The sequence below is a fragment of the Coenobita brevimanus genome, chromosome 16 (genome assembly GCF_032717465.1).
Source record: "Coenobita brevimanus isolate Jiangsu-jjx chromosome 16, ASM3271746v2, whole genome shotgun sequence".
NCBI classification, from domain to species: domain Eukaryota; kingdom Metazoa; phylum Arthropoda; class Malacostraca; order Decapoda; family Coenobitidae; genus Coenobita; species Coenobita brevimanus.
This window is the reverse complement of record NC_136969.1, coordinates 10,875,708-10,898,665: the sequence shown is the minus strand read 5'-3', so window position 1 is coordinate 10,898,665 and position 22,958 is coordinate 10,875,708. Positions and strand designations below refer to the sequence as shown.

General features: G+C 41.9%; 1 protein-coding gene across 1 annotated transcript; it reads left to right on the top strand.

Moving 5' to 3' along the window:
• The first annotated feature begins 1,859 nt into the window (after window positions 1-1,859).
• Window positions 1,860-22,003, top strand: LOC145390964 (uncharacterized). The gene is made up of 6 exons (XM_080265701.1): window positions 1,860-2,012; window positions 2,299-2,479; window positions 2,852-2,951; window positions 3,274-3,403; window positions 5,667-5,763; window positions 21,852-22,003. Exons 1-6 carry the CDS (start codon window positions 1,860-1,862, stop codon window positions 22,001-22,003), a joined length of 813 nt encoding a protein of 270 aa, XP_080121827.1.
• The last annotated feature ends 955 nt before the right edge of the window (window positions 22,004-22,958 follow it).

Below are 22,958 nucleotides of genomic sequence, written 5' to 3'. Positions count from 1 at the left end.
CACTGTCATAGGACCTCCCACAGTGAAGCAGTTAATATCATTCCCACAAAGTTTGATCCTTCCACTACACGAGAGGGTCCCCTAAGTCTGGCAGTACCCAGAATAAAGTACGAACAGACGGAAGATTTATACAAACCCCTTCAGCATAAGGTTCCTGTATGCTGAACGGTCTTTTCAAATGGTGTGGTGTTTTATCCGTTTCCAGTATAAGCCATTACTTTGCTGTTACTAAGTGTAGCCTAAGTTCTTCAGTGTGGATACAAATAGATACGATGATCGTTTTGTATAGTCGACTTCACTTAAGTCTTCGAGGATGATGGAAAACGTTGTAACTAACTGTAGGTTTATCGTGGAAATATCACAGGTCACATACAACAGACAAACTATGAGCGGTCCTGCCATATGAAGGATAATAGTTCTTTTCCGAGGATGTGAGAACTAAGCTGACTCGGACAGTTCTATTTGCATGTTACTAAGCTTGACTGTCATCTTAATGTTGAGTACTGCTTGAATGTATATGATTGTTTTTAACCTACATACATAATGACACGAAAAATACAGGTTATAGTATGAATGAATATATATGCCTTTATAAGATTATTTCCCCCCTCAAAAAAAAAAAAAAAAAAAAAAAAACTATGCTAACATACCAGTAACTACAAATACACTTGTAACATTTGAAATACATTTCAGGAAGCTGAGATGGCTACAGGTCCCTTCTTCTTTGAGCCCACCCGCTACCAGGTCATTGATTACAGTTCGTACACTTATACGGCCGGATTTGGTATTCTTGCAGCCCTAGGTAGCCCTGAGGTAGACCCGTGGGGTTTTTTATTACCTCTTTCACCACTGGTATGGGTGGCTATGTTAACAGCGCTGCTGGCGGTGCTGGCTGTCATGCTCCTTCTGCCATCCTGCCTTCCCACCGACACACAGGACCCAGCCAGGCAAGAGGCAAAAGTCTTCAATTGTATAAGGGTTTTCCTGCAAGAGGGTAAGTATGATATAACGAGTGGATCAACTGAACATGACTTCTTGAGATGATTAACTCTTGCGTTTGTAACTTTTCTTAAAAATGTCTCTGTAAGTAACCATTCTGTATTTTGTTGCACCCGGTCTCAAAAGATAAATAACTATAAACAGTTGTCCAACTTGGCTAACTCACTGCAACCTAAAACCTGGAAGTTTTTGGTTAATGAGTTCGCCCCTCTAACTCCCTGGGCCTTCTATAATCTTTGTAGGCCAACACTTCAGTAACTTTATTACAACCTCCATATCTTTCTCCATGCCTTACTTCTTGCACTTGGTAATGATATGTTTTTCTCTTTGAATCATACTGACTTGAAACAAAACACTTGTAGCATTTCTTAAGCAATTTCTTTACACATTACATCTTCATAAACAACAGTCTTATATATATAATTCTAAAATATCTCGGGGTTCAAAACCGTTTGTTTCTCCCAGGTTTATGTCAGTTTCTTCTCCTTTGCCTCAAATACATTGCGTACCCTTCCTTACTCCACCCATCCTCACCACACTCCCCTACACACTGTGAATGTAACAGATTGCCAGGCTTAAGGTATACCGTCAGTGGTATAATTATTGTATGCAAAATATTCTTGTTACCCAGCCAGACTTTATGAAAACCACGGGGTGGTGGAAGTGGAAACGTATGATGCTGTGGCTATGGATGCTGATGCTGGTGATGCTGACAATGAGCTACATCGGCAATCTGACTTTCTTCAGTCGTATAGTGGCATGTAAACAAATAAACTTCTTTTATACCCCAATCAGACGTGGCAAAGACTACTGGGTGGTGGTGGTGGGAGCGTGTGATGCTGGGGGTGTGGATGTTGATGATGTTGGTGCTGACACAAAGCTACGTCGGCAACCTCATGTCCCTCCTGGCAGTCAGACACATCGACCAACCCTACCAGAGCCTTGAGGACGTCCTCGATGATGACATTAAGATCGTTCTAGTTGAAAATACCAACCTCTTTCAATACTTCGGTGTGAGTTTAGCTTTGATTCTTACAACTCGTCATCATCATCATCATCATCATCATCATCATCATCACAAACTTCTCATTTGTCTTCTGAAAAGTAGTGATAGTGATGATGATGAGGAATGATGATAATGTTGATGGTGTCAGTACTAATGATGATGACGGTAATAATGATGATAATGATAGTTACTGTAGGGTGATGAATGATCATGATACTTATAATAATGTTGATGGTGACAGTGATAATGATAATGATGTTAGCGATAAAATAGTCAGCCACACGCCTTTACAGATAGTGAAATCGGGTCCTTTACGAGAGCTGGGTGATCTGTTGGACAGTGGACGCATAACTTTCAACACGTTCAGTGATGTTGCCCACAGTATGCAGACCATTGTGAAGGATGGGTCGCACATCTTATTTGACGTCAACAACAACTTCGAGAATTTGTTGCCCAATTACTTCTCCCGCACAGGTTGTACGAGTTAAAGTACAGTAACGTGTTCCTTATTACTGTTGCTTTTACAGTGAGAGGAAACTACGTATAGGCTAACTTTTATTATAGATAGCAGGGCACAATTAATCTATGTTATGTATTTTTTCCCGTGTTGCCGTGCATTTTTTAATGCAATATTATGACGTCACATTTTTTCATACCATGGCTCGGAGTGTTAACAATGAAGGCATCCCTGGCAATTAATTGAACAGCTCGTTCCAGGCATTTTTAAACAATTTACGGTTATTCTGAGAACCCCAGACTATGAACAACAACTCTGTAGAATAGTTTTTAGGCCATCCGGAGTGACTAATTAGTATATCTAAATATTTCCTTCTGCTCTCTGCCCAGGTCGGTGTGACTTCTACACCTCTAAGACACTATACGCCACAGCTTATTTAGGCTTCATTGCCCAGAAGAACAGTCTCCTCATTCCAGAGTTAAACAAAATGTAAGTACCATTAAAACAAATATATAGGCATTATACTGTAGTAAATGTGCCATGAATTCTGAAAGCAGTAAATATTTCAGATGGAAGAATTTTACCAACTTCTTCTAACGTCATTTATTGTGAAACCACCACGACTTTATATTCAAGTTATCGGACTGGCCCAGTTACGTCATATGAAAACAGACCGACTATAGTGACATTCCAGTAAAAACCTAAAGTATCTCGGAGTATCACGTAGTCTCATATGTAGTTCTTACTTGTAAGACAAATCTAAGTTACTACAGAGAATAGACCGTAAAAACGTCTGTGAATCCCACCTCAGAACCGGAGCATTGGTGCAGTCTGGCCTTTACTACAGATGGATGAAACACGAGCAGGCCAATACCACCATGTGCAAACACCTGCCCAAGATTATCACCGTTACCACCGTCCTCTCCCTCACCAACCTGTGGGTAGGTTTAGAGCCTACGACTTACTATACCACGTTTACTCCAACCTGACAAAGAGCTCAAACACCTTCCAGCTCAGTTGATGGCCAAGTGTAGTCAGACTGGGGGGACTGAGTAAACTAGTAACCAAGGAGACTAAAAAAAAAAAAAAAAAGATTATAGTGAAGAATCAGTTTGAGTGGAACCAAAGTAATAATGGTTTACCCTTTCCCCAAAATGACTTCTTTTTTAAAAATCTTATTCATCTTACTTGCAGGAGACATTTTTGGAACTGTAAGGGCATTATAAATAGCCTTCATTAACCCATTCACCACTAGGGTCCTTAGCTAAACAGTCGCCTCGTAGCCCACGAGTAAAAAAAAAAAAATATCTTCAGGCTTTGGGGGTGAAATACTATTTTGTTTATTATTTATGTTTATCTGAAAATAAAATCGTCCTTCCCATTTCATTCAATGACAGATAGTTCCAATTCCACCTTAGACGATTCCGGTGCTGTTCCTCCATCACTTCCCCCCTCTGACTTCCTCATGGCTGACATTAAAATTTCTTCAGTTGATGTATTTTCTGCCATCACTGGCCTCAGTACTAACAAGGCATATGGGCCTGATGGGGTCCCTCCTATTGTTCTCAAGAACTGTGCTTCTGTGCTTACACCCTGCCTAGGCAAACTCTTTCCCCTTTGTCTGTCAACTTCTACCTTTCCTTCTTGCTGGAAGTTTGCTCTCATTCAGCCAGTCCCAAAGAAGGGTGACCACTCCCAACCCTCCAACTATCGTCCAATTGCTTTAACGTCCTGTATTTCAAAAGTTATCGAGTCAATTCTCAATAGAAAAATTTTAAGGCATCTTTCCCATCACAACCTTCTTTCCGATCGTCAGTACGGGTTCCGTCAGGGACGCTCCACTGGCGATCTACTCACCTACCTTTCGGACTCCTGGTCATCCTCCTTTAGGGACTTTGGCGAAAGCTTTGCCATTGCACTTGACATCTCAAAGGCTTTCGATCGAGTCTGGCATAAATCTTTAATTTCCAAACTGCCCTCCTACGGTTTCTATCCTTCTATCTGTGCCTTCATCGCTAGCTTCCTTTCTGGTCGTTCTATAGCCGCTGTTGTAGACGGCCATCGTTCTTCTCTTAGATCTATCAACAGTGGTGTTCCTCAGGGCTCTGTCCTATCACCAACTCTCTTCCTTTTATTCATCAATGATCTTCTAAGCTGTACATCTAACCCTATCCACTCATATTCTGATGACTCCACCCTTCACCTTTCCATTCGGTTCCCGCAACGCCCATCTCAACAGTTACTTCAACAAACAAGGGATGAGGCTATGGCACACCTAATGTCTGACTTGGCTCGTATCTCTGACTGGGGTAAAAATAATATGGTTGTTCTTAATGCATCTAAGACTCAGTTCTTACACCTATCAACCCGACAAAATCTTCCACAGGTATACCCACTAATGTTTAATAATATTCAGCTTAATTCTGCATCATCCTTGAACATGCTTGGGGTTTCATTTACTCGGGACTTATCTTGGAAAGATCATATTACATCTATTGTAAAATCTGCTTCCAAGAGATTGGGTGTGCTAAGCCGACTCCGCTCTTTCTTTACCCCTGCACAATTGTTGACTCTGTACAGGGGTTTGATCCGCCCCTGTGTGGAGTACAACTCTCATGTGTGGGGAGGCTCCCCACATACAGCTCTTCTCAATAGGGTGGAGTCAAAGGCTTTTTGTCTCATTAACTCTCCTCCTCTTACTGACTCCTTTCAACCTCTGTCTCTTCGCCGCACTATTGCATCTTTATCTCTTTTCTATCACTACTTTAATGGTCACTGCTCCTCTGAACTCTCTGCTTGCATTCCTCCACCTCTACGACGGGCGCGTAGCACCCGTCTGGCAGCAAACTCTCATCCCTTTTCTGTCCAATTCTCTAATGCAAGAGTTAACCGTTACTCCCAGTCTTTCATTTATGCAACAGGTCAGCTCTGGAACTGTCTCCCTCTGTCTGTATTTCCTGCTGCCCCTGATCTCCAGTCTTTCAAACGCAGTGTGTCCAGGCATCTCAAAATGATCGGATCTTGAATTTGGCTCTCTATTGTATTTTGTTTTTCTCCTGGAGGGAACTGTTACTGCGGGCTCATGGCCTTTGGTTCCTTCTTCCTCGCATAAAAAAAAAAAACTTTCTTTAAGATCCATCTCACTTTTAAATCCGCATTAAATTGCTGTTTTTCACTTTAATTCCTCACGTTCATGATTTTCAGGGCATGTTCGCCGTGCTGGGGGGTGGGTTAGCGATGAGTGTGGTGGTGCTGGTGATGGAGAGGGTGGTTGCTGGAGCCAGAGATGCAAGTGGCACCTGTATGACACACGGAAGGAAGTAGCACCTGGTTGGCACACGAAAGCAACATAAAGCCACTCCAGGAACCACAGATTTCGCCATTGCAGACTAGAACTTCCCCTCTCTGATAGAAAAGTGTTAAAAAAACTTTCCGGGAATGAGAGACTTGGTTATGTGTGACGTGACAGTGTGATGTGTGTGTGTGTGTGTGTGTGTGTGTGTGTGTGTGTGTGTGTGTGTGTGTGTGTGTGTGTGCGGGGCGGGGGGGGGGGGTTATTACCTGTGTAGCCATAAATTCTGGCTGATAAAATAGAAGAGTATTTCACCAACATGCAGATGTACAAATATAAATATAATTAAATTAATAAAAGCACAGGTTTATTACGCAAACCAACTGGCATAACCAACTGCAACAATGGATATGTGATGATAATCGTGAGAGCATTTGTGTGTGTAATTAAAGTAAACGAAGACATGTTTGTCTTTTCTGTTTTACTTAAGGGTTTTGTAAGTAACATTCGATAATTTCGTAGAAACTTATTCTTGATTCATCTTTTTTTTTTCTTTACAAGTCCGACTCTAGGCAAAGGCTTCAGGGCCTATTCCCAAGTCCCAGTAGTCATCCTTGGGGCCCAGTAGTCCTCCTACATCTCCACATGCCACCACTTCGGCGCTAACACCCACCATCCATATTGAATACATGCTAGGGCTGTCTCATACAGGACTGATGCATTGGTATTAGCGAGGGTACTTTTATGACATGTCGGCGGGTCATCTGGTAGATCAGAAAAATTTGCTTTAAAAAAAATTCAAATCCTTGAACTGTTCCCTGCCCCAGCCGGGATTCGAACCTGGGTTCATTAGGACTGCAGGCCGCCTCTCTATCGATTCTGCCACCGCCTCCCCCCTCTACATAACGCTAACCGTCAAACAATGAAAAAAAGACAAAGATTGTGCGTATAACTTGCTTTCTTGTTTTTCTGGCACACTTCCATGTCTGAATGACTTCAAATATTCTTTCTCTGATATTTTATGGTATCCAAAAAGAGGGAAGTGTTCAAGTGGGAGGGGTAGGGGGAGGTGTTCACTGACTAGTGTGGTGAGAGGGGAGGGGGGTGCTCACATTCTGCAATATGAGGGTCGTGGGAGGCCAGTCAGCATTCAGGACTTTTATGGATGGTCGTGGAGAGTGTGGACGTATTTTCATCTTCTCTGTCCTCTAGCTTTGCAAGGCTGCCTCACAGGCATTAGTTTTGTACATGGCACGAATAAAGTTAGGTTAGCTAGTTCTAAAATTCCTCCCTACTCTTGATAGAGATATACTGTAGTAGGTGTCTATATCTATTTACTAAGATTACCTTTGCTTACTTGCCCACGAAGAGTCACACCATCCCCGCCCACTGATCGCTGTGGGGTGTGAATCAACATGGTCGGGCCTCCCTTGGGTGTTTAGAGAGGGCAATGTGAGCCTTAGATGTTTTGCCCCGGGTAGTCTTGACCGACCCCCGGCTGTTCCATGGACGGACTGCCCCCAGGCTGATCGGTCCCATACACGTGCCCCTCTAGACATCAGTGTAAAAAACGCCTCGTTTGTCCTAATCCATGCGGTTAGTTCTTCTCCCGCGTCCAGCTTCAGTCTCGTCATCATCAAGAGGGTGATTGATGGGTGTGCAAGTGAAGTAGAACAAGTGAAAAAAAAATTGCTAGTGGGGACCTAGTAAAGACCATAAACTCCAGCCAGGTGAAGGATTTGCTTACACTGAGCAAGTTCCATTGCTACGATTATTGTGGCAAAGATCCCACAGTCCATGAATTCCTGCAGGGGTGTTATCACCTGCAGGGATCTAGTGGTTATGGAGGAGGACGACATCGTGCAGGAAGTGGCTCAGCAAGATGCCATAGACGCAAGATTCATTACTAGATTCTAGGAGGGTAGGAGGACGAAGACCGCCACTGTTATCCTGACTTTTGCCAAAGTTTCTTTACCTTTGATCATTAGAATTCCTACCGTCACTAGCTCAAGAGTTGCTATTGATCGCCAGCAAGTTCAATATGGAAGTCGGGCTACTCATGCAGTGACCACAGAAATCGCATATCTTTAAAAATCTCTCCCGTGATATTTAGTGACATACCGTACGTAAGTTCTTCATGATATTATTCTTTAGTAGTTATACTAATTTCCTAGATATGCTTTAATGCTGTAAATGCAGGAAAACGTTACTATAGCCGCTGTGAAAACACACCGGGTGTGACAGCATTCATCACATATTTACAAGTCTCAAGCTGCACATTTTGTTTGACCCATATAAGTTAGCTTTCTAAAAGAACAATGCTTCATCTCCAAAATGCTGAAGAATATCTACAAAGATTTTCATATGAAAACTGTACAATGTTTAAAGCCAAAACCGTGCAGAGACGAGACCGCCGGCTGAAATCCGACGATGCCAAGGGCTCCAAAATACCGTACAAAAACTCAAAACAACACACCAGTCGTGTACCCTGAACAGGGTATTCTGCTAGACTTCAGGAAATACTTCAGTCTAGGCACTGTCCATTTTTCTCTGTAACGTTTTCCATGATCTATGTACAGTAGGTCCAGCGGGGCAGTAGACACACTTGAGTTTGTTATTGTTTATAATCGTAACGTACGATCTTCAGCCGTATCGTGCAAATATTTCTAAATGAAGAATCGTTACACGTTTCTCATAACACTGTTTATTTTGTTTTGATTGTCACATACATGATATGGATGTAAAATAAAGCTTATCGATATTTACCGTCCCCAAACCGAGATGGTAGACAGCCCACCATTTCTTCATTTTCCTTGACTATAATACAACCTCTATTCCTTGTAGCAGTGACTAAAATAATGTTGTTATAATTTCTCCCTTCCTTTTAGTGACACAGAGGGCACATAAAACGAACGGAGTTTAGTAGACCGACTTTGATGTCGAAAATTAAATAATCTGGTGAAGAGTGGCAGTTTTTCCTTGATTAGTGACATCGGGAATTGGATATGAAATTCTCAACCTAAGACCCTACATCCCAAACCCCCTTCGTTGTGCAAAATGTCAGATTTATGGATATCATCAAAAGACTTGTCGGGCTTCCAACTTGGTGTGTGGCAAGTGTAGACTACTGTACATCCGAGACTGAGTGTTGCATTCATTCCAAGGGTGCTCACTCCAGTTCCTCCAGAGTTTGTCTCAAGTGGAAGGACGAGAAACAGGTCTGCACAGTGAAGGCGATGGAGGGCATTTCCTATTACGATGCTAGGAAGAAGGTAAAAGAGTTGCATGTGACTCCCATGCCTAATGTTTCCTATGCATCGGCGGCTGTCTCGTCCCATGATGTGCACCGTGGAGCTACACAGACTGACCTTACTTTCCCTCCTCATGCCACGCCCCCTACCTCACCATTTCACCCTCCTGTAAGCACCAACTCTCTCATGGACATCCCTGTCACTTCTTCATACTCTCAGGCTGCTGCTGCTTCTTTGCAGGCAGTGCGACCAAAACCAAAGTCTGACAAGTCTGATAAGAATAATTTGACCACCCTCAGCAAGCTGGCACGTCCTCATGTTCTTCCTGCTCCTTGTCCAGCGAAGGAGAGAAGGATAAGCTCTTCCTCGGGGGACTCAGGGAGCCTAGTTATTGATGACAAAATGAAAGTCTCCGTTAGCAAGCATCAGGATAGGTCCCCCGGTAGTCGCTTGCCAGTTGGTAGGAGTCTTAAAAAAACTAAGAACACTGGCCACCGTCGTAAATCTTAAACTGCCACATTCACTGTGTTAGAGTAGAATTGTAGGACTCATGGGAATAAACTACCTAATACAGTAAACTCACCCCAAACATGTTCTCGCCAAATGCGCTCGTAATTATACGGAGTTAGTGCTGAGATATGTATTAGACAAAGAACCATTACGAAAACTATAAATTTGTGCAAGAGAGACCTTTGAAAAGCCAAATCCTCGAACCTCAGCACAGCGCGCACGATTTGTTTTGATCACGTGATCATGTGATTCGCTGTACTGCTTTTCCACATTACTGTATTTGTAAGTTAAATATTTACATTACTGTTCTGGTAAGTTTATGTACAAGTTAAAGTACTATTAAATAACGTTAAAGCAAGAAATAAAGTCTTATAACCAGTTTACCTGATATGCATCAGAATATTACATTTTTATTTGTTCGTTAAAGATTTGCTGCACTGATTTTCCACAGTACTATATTTGTAAGTTAAATTTTTACTGTTCTGGTATGTAAGCTTAAGCACTTAAATAAAGTTAAAGCATTAGATAAAGCCTTGTAATCAGTTAACCTGATTTATATGATTACCCATGATCGGCGGGTTCCGAGACAATTCTCCATCAAGTCAATTTGCCGCCAGACAATTCCCCATCAAAACATGGATGATTCCCCGTCAGGACAATTCGAACCCTGAACAATTCCCCGTCATTCTATAAATATATGTATTTCGCCTTTGAATTATATTCTAGCATCACCCACAGCTGTCTTCGTTAATGACATCAACTTGTCTTGTTATTGTTGTGATGGCAAATTGACTTGAGGACGAATTGTCCTGAAACCAATCGGCATTGGAATGTTGTCTTGTGTTTATGTATTTATGTGTTGAAGTTTTGCTGTGCAGTACTGTATTTGTAAGTTATAACTTTAACCCGCGGCGTCCCGTCAACGTTCTTTAACGTCCACACGTTTTGTCACTGCCAGTCCCATCTACGTACATAAACGTGAAAAAATTGCAAGGTCCCTAATTTGCAAAATTTCAATTTTCGCGAGTGATTTTTGGTACATATACACGTGACACCTTCCTCTTCAAGATGCCAGGCAGGAACAATGCCTTACACGACCTCCTCCCCCCCTTCCAAGCAATTCACCTGTTATCAGTGACCTGGCCAGTAAAGCCATGTCATGCCACGGTACGAAATTCAGGGCCAGAGTGATTCCCCAATCAAAGACAATGTGGAGGACAAACTTTACATAGCATTAGAGGAAGAAACAGTCAGAAATGATGATCAGGTAATGTGGCAAAAAAAGGTCAGGTGTGGTGATGAATTAGTGTGTGAAACAATGCTTATAATGCCTATATTACTGCTTGAAAACCAATATACTCTCGTACTACATATAAATTCGTACCAAGTAAATAAATAAATACCGTTTATGAGTGGTGTGAAATAGTTATCCTCCCATAGAACTCGTTTTCTTTGGTGCCACCCTGTTAGAAAACCCAGTAAGGTAAGGAGGTACTCGTACCTGTATCGAGTATTTTAAACCTCAGGTGAGCGAGTTCTCTATGAATTTTCGATGTTTCTCACCAAAAGCGGAGGTTTGAGTAAAAAAAAATATTTTTCCAAAAATGGTCGGGATTGGGGGGAGTCAGTGGTGGAAAAGTGGTCGGGATGGGGCGAGTTAAATAAACCTTCTAACCACTTACAGTGCTTCATATTAATTACCAATGGCAAATAACAGCAAAACACCACATTTAGTGGGTCTTGGGAGCAAAATAAGGAGTAGTTAAAACTTAAGCGGTTTTGCGCCGAAGGCGCCACGGTTGGAATGAAACCCTCGTGTTAGGGACGACTTTGCTGTAAAGCAATCTTGCTTTTTATACACAGGCCAGACGTTATTTGTTTACAGAAGACATGCTTGGTGGATCCCTGATCCTCCACAGTACAAACATTACCACTCATATGGAATATATGATGGTAATGGAGTTGCCATATACACACACCAATCACACCCACAAACAGAAGTAATTCTAAATTCCACTCCGGAAGCTGTCGCATGCAGAGTAAAGTTTAATAATACGTATCTTTCTATTAAAGTTAATGTAAACAAGAGTATAGTTATGGTGTTTAAGAGGAATGAAGTCACAGAATGCACAGTGAGGTCGGATGGTGAGGATATGGAGAATTTGAATGCATTCAAGTACTTGGTTAGTGTGATGAGTAAGGATGGGACTTTTGGGGATGAAGTACTTGAAAGGGTACAGCAGGGAAGGAAGGTTGTTGGTTCACTGAAAGCAGTGATGAGAAATAGGGAGGTGCGTATGGAAGTTAAGAAGTCACTGCATGATGGTATTGTGATTCCTACTGTGACGTATGGAAGTGAGGCATGGATCTTGCTAGAGAGGAATAAGTTAAGAGTGAGAGCAGTGGAAATGAGTTACTTGAGAGGAACATGAGGAATGACATGGAGGGACAGGTTGACGAATGAAGAAGTGAAGGAACGTTGTGGAGTGGATGTGGATGTGGTTGAGAAAATTAGGAGAAATACACTGAGGTGGTTTGGACATGTGGAGAGAATGGGGAATGAAAGAATGACTAAGTGGGTGTATGTAGGTGAAATGGAGAAGGGGAGAGGGAAGAGAAGACCGAATGAGGTGGAGGGATGGAGTTGAGAGGTATATGAGGGAGGGGGGAATGAGTTGGGGGGAGGGCAGTCAAATGGTGGGTTACAGAGCGACTTGGAGGTGTTTTGTCTGTAGCCACCCTTTGCGGGATTAGGGCGTCGGGCTATAGGTAGATAGATTGATAGATAGTATCTGTGTATTTGCTCTCTACTGTCCACCACATCGCTCTATTGATAGCGATGCTATGAATTCACTATTTGAACATTTTCCAGGGAATAAGTTAGTGTTGGGCGACTTTAATGCCCATCACTATCAATGGGATAGCTTGAGGATCGATGGTCGTGGGGAGCATGTAGCCGACCTAATACTACAGTCCATCCTCTGTCTTCTGAACGATGGTAGAGCGACTCGTGTAGATGATTATACTGGTAACTTTTCGGATATTGACTTGTCTCTGGCCTCCCAGAACATCATGATTTCTCATTGGATCCTTATGACAGCTCCTTCAGAAGTGATCATTTACCCATCTGTCTTTCTTATTTGCACGACATTGTTTCAGACCCTTGACCCCCAATATTTAACTATAAGAAAGCAGACTGGGGATCCTTTTCAAGGATCACCAATTTCGATATATCTGGGGAGACCATAGATGTTAAGGTCGAAATCTAACCAATTTCATAATACACTCGGCTGAGGCTGCTATTCCCAAGACTTCCACAGTTCATGCTGAGCATAGAGCACATTGGTGGATGCTGGATTGCCGACAGGCATTAAGGAAACACAATAGGAGATCCAGGATTTTTGACAGTCAGCCCACTGAGGAAAATTTCATTGCGTACAAACACGCACGGGCTGAGGCAATGAGAATAATAAGAAGGGCCAAACGTGACTCCTGGCGGAATTTTATGTCCATGATGAATCGTTCTACACCATTAAGTATAGTATTGTCCACCATTAGAATATAATAAAGGCCCATATATCGCTGTCACCACCTTGCAGGTGAACAACATCATAGATGACGATCCTTTGGACGTTGGTAACATCCTCGTCAGGAGTTTTTCATATGTAAGTAGCTCAGCCAATTACGATCAGCGTTTTCAATATCATAAGCACACGGGTAAGCTACAAATATTAGACATTGCCAGAGAAGATGCAGAATCCCCATATAGCCAAGAGTTCATGATAGGTGCACCGCTCTTTGCCTTAAATCCTGTAAAGACACCAGCCCTGGCCCAGACACCATCGCATACGGTATAATCTAGCGTCTTAATCAGACAACGTGATTAAGCTTTTAGCAATGCACAATGAGCTTTGGGCATCCCGAACGTTCACAAACCCATGGCACTTTGCGCATGTCATACCGATACCCAAAGAGGCTTGTCGTCTTATGAATCCCACTTCATTTTGTCCTATTGTGTTGACTTCTCGTCTATGTAAGGTCATGGAACGAATGGTTAATAATAGGCTTCTTTTTGTTTCAGAGTCGAAGAATTTGTTAAATTATCAACAATATGGCTTCTGTTAATAAAGAAGTTCACTAGATCATTTAATAAATTTGGAGCATTGTATTGCAGAGGCATTTGCCAATAAAGAATTCATGATAAGGGTGTTCTTGGACATCAATAAAGCCTATGGCATGACATGGCGACATGGTATACTAATGAATCTCTGTGCTTATGGATTAAGAGGTATTTTGCCCATTTTTATTTCTAATTTCTTAAGGGACAAAACCTTCTCTGTCAAACTGCCCCATAATGTAACATTAGATATATTTATTCAGGAAAACGGGGTGCCTCAGGGAAGTGTTCTTAGTCCCACGTTATTTAGTATTATGATCAATGATATTCTATCATCACCTCCCATCCCGAGGAATCTTAAATACTCGCTCTACACTGACGATTGTGCAATATGGCACTCTTCTCGTAACACACAATTTTTGTCTAGGTGGATTCAAGCAGCCCTTGACTCTGTCCACCAATGGGCCTTGCAGTGGGGATTTAAGTTTTCTTTCCCTAAGTGTGCCGCTGTAGTTTTCACTAATAGTAGCATCCCCGATTTGCTTTTATTTTTGGATAATCAAGCGATATATTTTAAAAATGCTGTTAAGTTTTTGGGCCTCCACTTTAATCTCAGAGTGAATTTAAACATCATGCTAATAGCTTGCTTGTTTGTTGTGATAAACTATTAAATATCTTCAAGTACCTGGCAGGTACTACATAGAGTGTCGACAGAAAATCTTTATTAATGGTGTATAAGTCCCTTATTCAATTGAATCTAGACTATGGCACACAGGTGTATGGCTCGGCATCTGATGCCACGTTGAAAAGGTTGGATGTACTGCAGAATAAATGTTTATAAATGTGTCTTAGAGCCGTTCAGTGTACCCGTGTAGCTCATATGGAAGTGGAGGTGAATGTGCCTCCCCTCCGTATTCACCGTGACTACCTGGCATTGTCCTATGGTGTAAGGACAACTAGAAAAAGTATTATTGGCAAATTGACCTCTACCCCCGTGCATCAATACCACCATCTCATGCGGGGGGTTTGTCGGCCACTTGCTGTTCGCCTCCACTTACTGACTCAGAAGCTTGGTGTGGACCTCAGTGACTGTGACAGTTGATGTCTAAAAATATAGCGCCTTGGGAAACACATGGCTTTACTGTTGTTTCCTGGGTCCCAGCATCAAAGACCAAGGCGCCGGAGGCGGGGGCCCACCACATGTCTCGAAACATCATCGTGCGTCACTTGGGGCCCCACCAAGTTGTACACCGATGGCTCCAAGTCGAGTGAATGTGTGGGTGCTAGTGTATGGTCGACCGAATGTGCCCTCAGGTATCGGTTGCCGATTCATACATCTGTGTTTACCTCCGAACTTTTTGCAGTTGACAAAACCATAGACTATGCTCTCAATTCTAGGCATGACTCATTTGTCATATTTTCAGACTCGAAATCAGCCCACAGGCGATTGCTCCTTGCACTACTGATTCTAATGAGATCCATGGCAGCACTGTTAATAAATTACGTTCATGCAACAAGTCCTTCATGCTGATCTGGGTGCCTAGTCATTGTCGTATCTATGGCAATGACCAGGCTGATATACTTGCAAAGTCGGCTGTAGAGCTCGAGAAGTTTTGGGGCGTTTCTTGTGATCTACTGTCGAGTCTCTCTCTCGGAAAGAAATCAATAAATCATCTGTGACAAGGTTTGGACCAGACTGAATATTCCAACATGTGGTTGGTGGGGGTGCTCACCATCCACTCATTCAATGTAGTGCTGCTCTCGGATGTCTGCCCGTTCCTCTCCTCCATACTTCTTTCCTTCCATCCTCTTCTATCTTTCTTCCTCGTCCTTCTGCATACGGGTGAATTTACACACCCTTTTCTGTCTTTCTTTCCTTCATTCTTTCCTATTTCTTCTGCCTGTGGGTGACTGTACATTGAGTGACAAGCCAAATGGTTTCCTGTACACCAGGATATATATATATATATATATATATATATATATATATATATATATATATATATATATATAGCCCGACGCCCTAATCCCGCAAAGGGTGGCCGCAAACAAAACGCCTCCAAGTCACTCTGTCACCCACCATTTGACTACCCTCCCCCCAACTCACCCCCCCCTCCCTCATATACCTCTCAACTCCATCCCTCCACCTCATCCTCGGTCTACCCCTCCCTCTCCCTCCCTCCACCTCACCTACATACACCCTCTTAGTCAGTCTTTCATTCTCCATTCTCTCCACATGTCCAAACCACCTCAGTGTCTTTCTCCTAGTCTTTTCAACCACATCCACATCTACCCCACAACGTTCCTTCACTTCATTCGTCAACCTGTCCCTCCACGTCACTCCACATACTCCTCTCAAGTAACTCATTTCCACTGCTCTCACTCTTGACCTGTTCCCCTCTTGCAAGGTCCACGCCTCGCTTCCATACGTCAGGGTAGGGATCACAATACCATCATGCAGTGACTTCTTAACTTCCATACTCACCTCCCTATTTCTCATCACTGCTTTCAGTGTACCAACAACCTTTCTTCCTTGCTGTACCCTTTCACATACTTCATCCCCCAAAGTTCCATCCTTACTCATTACACTACCCAAGTACTTGAATGCACTCACATTCTCCATATCCTCACCATCCAACTTCACTGCACACTCTGTGACTTCATTCCTCTCAAACACCATAACTTTACTTTTGTTTACATTAACTTTCAGCTTCCTCCTCCTACACACTGTCCCAAATTCATTCACCAAACCTTGCAACTCCCATTCATCTTCACTCAACAGTACTGTATCATCAGGAAACAGCAACACCGGAAGCTTCCAAATCTCACCCTCATTCATTAGGGCCAGCCCCACATCCACTGCCCTACCTTGCATCTCCTTTACAACCCCATCCATATATATATATATATGAAACAGCCATGGAGACATCACACACCCCTGTTTCAGTCCCACATTGAGATCAAAGAACTCACTCAGCTCACCATCCACTCACACCGTAGCCCTAGCTCCCTCGTACATACTCTTCACAGCACTCAACAATTTCTCCTCCACTCCATATATTCTTAATACCTTCCACATACCTTGCCTATCTATTCTGTCATAAGCTTTCTCCAAGTCCATGAAGGCAGCATACACTTTCCTTCCCTTCTCTAGATACTTCTCCACTAAACATCTTAGAACAAATATCTGATGTACACACCCTTTTCCCTTCCTAAATCCCCCTTGTTCTTCTCCAACTAGCTCCTCTGTCATATGCCTAACCCTTTCAATGAGTATTCTACCATATATTTTACCAGTCACACTAAGAAGGCAAATACCCCTATGGTTACCACATACTTCTCTCTCCCCTTTTCCTTTGTACAGAGGAACAATTATACCTGATTTCCAGTCCTCTGGAACCTTTCCCTCTTCCCAAGCCAATCTACACAACTTCCATATCCAGTCCACAACAATCTCACCCCCATACCTAAGCATTTCACTGCACATTCCATCAATTCCTGGCTCCTTTCCCAGCTTAATCTTCTTCATCACTTCCACTACTTCCGACCTACTGATCTCTTCCTCCCTCCTCTCATCTCTTCTTCTCCCAGCCATTCCCCAACCACTTATACTCACACTGCTCTCACTCTCTACATTCAACAAATCCTCAAAGTGCTCCTTCCATCTCCTCAATTTCTCTCTCTTCTCCACCAACAATCTATTATTCCTATCTTTCACTCCCCTACTATTTCCCCTTTCACACTGCCTTACTTTCTTTACCTCCTTCCAAAACAATTTCTTACTCTCCCTCCATTTCACACTCAGATTCCTCCCAAACTCTTCATCCACTTTCTTCTTACTCTCCTTCACCAGTCTCTTAACCTCCCTTCTCCTGCTCACATATACCTCTCTCTTCTCTCTCTCATCTTCTCCCCTACCTCTATTCGCCAACCATTCACCATATGCCTTCTTCTTTTGTTCCACAGCTCGTTTCACCTCACCATTCCACCATGCTGTCCCTTGCACACCCTTGCATCTCCTCCTCACTCCACAAACCACCTCACACGCTGCTCCTATCTTTTCCGTGAATATCTTACTTACGTCTTCCACCCCTTCCATCTGCTCTAGCTCATACCTTCCCAACCTTTCTTCCACTATTCTCTTATACTCTGTCATTTTCTCACTATCTTGCAATTTCTCCACTCTTTTCACAGGAGCTGCTTCCTCCTGTCTTCCCCTTCGTCTCCTCAACCACTTTCTTTGCAGATCTACCTTGGCCATCACTAAGTGATGGTCCAAGACTCCATTCCCCCACCCTCTCCACACTCTTGCATCCAACACTTGTCTTCTCATTCGCTCATCCACACACACGTAGTCTATCATTGCCTTTCGTTCAACAAGTTCACCATCCATCCTCCTCATTACTGTCCATGTATACCGGTGGATCATCTTATGACGAAAGTAGGTGTTGGCTATTGCCAACCCCTTACCAGCACAGATGTCCACCAAAGCACTACCATTCCCATCTACTTCAGCTGGCACACCCCACTGACCAACCACTCCATCCACTCGTACATTCCCAACTTTGCCATTCATGTCTCCAATCAACAGCACTCTCTTGCTCCTCTCAAACTTGTCCATACATGCTTCTACTCTCGCCCAAAACTCAGCTTTCACTCTTGCCACTCGGTCCTCTGTTGGAGCATACACACATACAATCGCCCATGCTTGTATACCTACTTTCATCCTCACCCATACAATCCTTGCACCCACTGTTCCATACTCTCTTATATTCTCCTTCCACTTCTTGCTTATCATCAGACATACTCCCTCTCTTGCCCTCTCATTCTCACTGACTCCCGCACATATATCTACACCATATTCCCATTCTCTCACCCTTTCACATTTTCATTTAGTTTCAGTCAATCCACATATATCCACTTTTGCATCCTCAAGCACCTGAACAATCTCTCTCTCTTTCACTTCATCATTCACTCCTCTCACATTCCATGTTCCCACCCTCAGAATGTCCTTTGTCCGTTCCTTAGTCATCAACGTATGGTCCGTCCGGGTCCGAGGCGCTTTATTCGCTTTTTTAGTTAGTTCTTTTTACGGGGTGGGGCACTAACCCACCACCAACCCTTTTAGTCGCCTCGTACGACAAGCAGGGATACTGGGGGAGTATTCTTGAAACTCCCCTACCCCCAGGGGGATACATATATATATATATATATATAGAGAGAGAGAGAGAGAGAGAGAGAGAGAGAGAGAGATCTATATCTATATCTATCTATCTATCTATCTATCTATATATATATATATATATATATATATATATATATATATATATATATATATATATATATATATATATATATATATATATATATATATATATATTTGCCATAATGACCAGGGGCTTCGGCCTCAGTGATCGATAGGCAAAAAAACAAAAAAACAAAAGTGTTCAGCTGCTGCTAAAGGCATCGAGAAGCCCGTTCCAGCCTCACTTATCCCACCACCTTGAGTGTATATCACGTGACACCAAGTTTTTATCGTATGTGGTAAACTGTCACGGTAGTAATTTTTTGTGCGAATGATATTTTTCCACTAAAATTTCATTATCGTTTATTCACCCAAAAACTAAACCCTGTGTAGACTTTACTTCATGTTATGCCTTACAGTGTACTTAACAAGAGTCGAATTTGCATCAGTAGTAGAATCTGTTTGTTGGTTTATATGTCTGCTGTGTAGAGTTAGTTCAGTATGGTTGTTTGTGTTTCAGACACAGAATTTGAGTGACACTGTATTTAGTAATGGCACCAAAATTATTTTCCAGCACAAGCCAAAGTTATTTTCTAGCAGACGTACAATAGATCGCTGTCATGATCTACGTGTCATGCACTATGTATGTGTATGCATATCGGAAGAATAAAGTAAACAAAACACCACTGAAGTGAAAGGAGTTAATGGTCGAGAGGAAGATAAGAAATTTTGAGTCTTACAAATATCTGTACTTCTCCAGCAGCGACATAAGAAGTCCTTAACCAAAATTCTGCACAACTAAATACCCACTATTCTGTACTAAACACAGCTAAGAATTCCGCTGACATATTGAATTATCGCAACCACTTACACATACCTACCTTCACGGTTTTGGGTCTACTAATACAACTCTTGGGAACTGCAATATGAGCCTATGGTTGCATAAAACTTAGAATTCTTGTTTAACATTGAGAAGGTAATGAGCAAACCTTATATCAGATCTAGTATAGCGGTGCAGTTAACACCCTTTTCATCCCTAGAACGTCTTACACTATAGTTCGCAATGAAAATATTAAATTAGAAGGATCTGGAAATATTCAGTGGGAGAGAGATATGGGTTAGAGTTTGAGTTCTTTATTTTCTCTAACGTTAGGGACTAAACAGAACCCATAATCAGAGAGAATAGGTACTGTAGCCAGAAACTTCAGAGAAAACAAATAATTCAAACTCTAACGTGTGTCTCTCTCCCACCCAACATTTCCATTTGTCACAATGTTCTTTTAGAAGAATTCTCATACAGACGCTATATACCCCTTCAACGAGAAATCATGTTTTTTCCTTTAACCTTGAATGATTTCACTCAGCCTACAATAGAGTCAAGGTTTTGAAGGTATAAAGAATTATCTAACCCTCATTCTTAAGTTTAAAATAATTTGAGAAGCCTTTCTAATTAAGTTCCAAGTAAAGGACATCCCTGCTGTCGTTTTTAAAAGATGCGGGAGCATCTCTTGGAGTGGCCCAGTCAGTTAGTCATGCCTAAAATGTTCATACACATGCTGTTTCACTCAAGTGAACCATGCCAGAGGGTTCACTTCGACCAAGCCCTATATAGTCCTTCATTTATCTAGTGCCTCTGTATTGTTCAGTTTGCTCTGTCAGTGAATGGAGTCTGGTTTCTATAACAATGTACGAGTGATGCTGAGCGGTTTAAATGGTAATGTGAGAATCATAATATTTTTATTTCGTACCATCTTTTCAGTACAGTTAGTGGCTCCTTCAATTAGAAGAGGATTTACAATCTAACAAAGCCCTCTGCCTTATGATTATGTATACGCTGATTTTGTAGTGAACCTTAAATATTTTACAGATCTCTGTCTCTGTTCTAGAATATTGTCAGTATATTTTTACAAGGCTAAATATACCCTTTGTTCTGATACCACAATATTGTTTAATTCATGCACTGTGTGGAATCCTGTTTTTAGTATTCCATTCATCATGTAACATACAGTTTGCGGGAAATCGGATATTCAGTTATTTTAAAGTAGCTCGAAGTGTTGTGGGAGGAATAATTTAAGAGACTCATTCCATTTTCAGCCAATAATAATGAGTTAATGTGAGTGAGGTAGAGGAGGGGAGAAGGAGAAGGAGGCCAAGGATGAGATGATAGCATGGAGTGGAGAGGTATATGAGAGAGTGGGGTGTAAGCTGTGAACAGGGCAGCGAACTGGCGGGGAACAGAGCGACATGGAGGCGATTTATTTGTAGCCACCCCTACGGGATTACGGCGTCCGGCAATAGATAGATAGATTATTATTATTATTATTATTATTATTATTATTATTATTATTATTATCATCATCATCATTATTATTAAAATGAATGAATGAATGAATAGCTAAATTAATTAACTGTACGTTTAATATTCCGTTCAGAACTTTAGTTCCTAATCTACAGAATAAAACGTTTCACCTTAAGCTGATGAAAATATTGTGGCGGCAGCAAAAACAGAAAAAAAAAAAAATCATTAAGCTGCAGGGTACTGTATTCTGTCAGTCATGTGTGGTACTATACTCCTTTCACCTTAATTTGACTCAGACTTCGGTAGTTTTACAGCTTATTTTACAGAGCCCATTGGCAGAAGGAGACAGTGCGAGAGCCTCACATAAGTTCCACAGCACTTTTTAATTACTTAAATCGTATTCTACTGCTAATGAATTGTTATACATCAGTTATTAAAATTAACAGAGGATAATTTTAATCCGAGTTAGAGTAAAAGCATGTAGGTAATATACGAGTTTTCACTTGTCTTACACGTCCAATACTACAGACGTCAGAAGATGAGGTGGATGGTTCAGTGATGTAACCGATTTACGGTACCACAGTCAAGGGCGATCACACACTGTGTCAGCCCTCAACCTCTTATTCTTATGCTACACATCTCTTTTACTTGTCTTATTCCTTTCACACCAACCAGCCGTGGGAGTCCCTAGTATAGTTGCGTGTGGTAGTGGTGGACGTGTGTGGTGTTGGTGTGCGCTTGTGTCGAAGGTGGCGGTGGTGGTGGTAACGGGGAAGTGTGGGAGTAGTGGTGACGTGATGGTGGCGTCGACGGTGGTGCCAGAATGACGTCAGCTTCAGCAGAGAAACTGTGGCTTCTCCTGGGAGTCACTGCATCCTGGTTCATTCCCACTTGCCTTGTACTTCGGATAAGTTGATGTATTTTATTCCATACTAAATACCACATCATGAAGATCTCCAATATTGACTCTGAAACTTTTTTCTAGGTGTACACTTAACCTTTCTGTGTGTGTGTGTGTGTGTGTGTGATTTCTGTCTGCCGAATTTTGATGTTCCAGCTTTTTTTTTAGCATAGTATATTTGTCTGATGTTAGCCAGAATAATATATACAAAAATAGATAAAAGAAATTCGCAGTTAAAGGTTAGTAATTAGAATGTCTTTAACCCCTACACCGTGGGCATGTTTACCAATGTTTTGCGTGTCCCGCGGGGTTATTCGGGCTCTGACAGACTCTCAAAAAATATTTGCCAAAAATCAGTTATTAGTTCTAGAATAATAAAATTATATATGCTTATGGCACATACCTTCAGCTTTCTCCTGGAATGTTTGTTGAGCCTTCGTCGTTACTGTAGGGCTTGTGGAGACCGCTGAAGTAGGGTAACGAAGTCTCCACTTTACACTTCCTGACAACCCATAATATGATTACCACAGCCAGATATAAACACTATAAACACTATTCTATGATTTTCAAGTAGTTTGGGATCCATACTCCAAAAAAAACCACTGTGAACGCAATGGAAATTACAAGCGCGTCTGATCGTCGCACTTGGGCTAGTTCGCTCTTGGTACTCTGTCATTTATGATTCATAAAACCCCTCACACTTTATATTTCTATTACTATATCACACTTATATATATCTGGAGTCTTTCTCCATAAGTTTCCTTCAGTCGTATTAGTTTATTGTCACTGAAGTCATTCAATTTTTCATTCAGTAAAATATGTAGAGAGCCACGGATTCACTTTCACTGTTATAACATAAATTATTTGTACTCATATTCTTA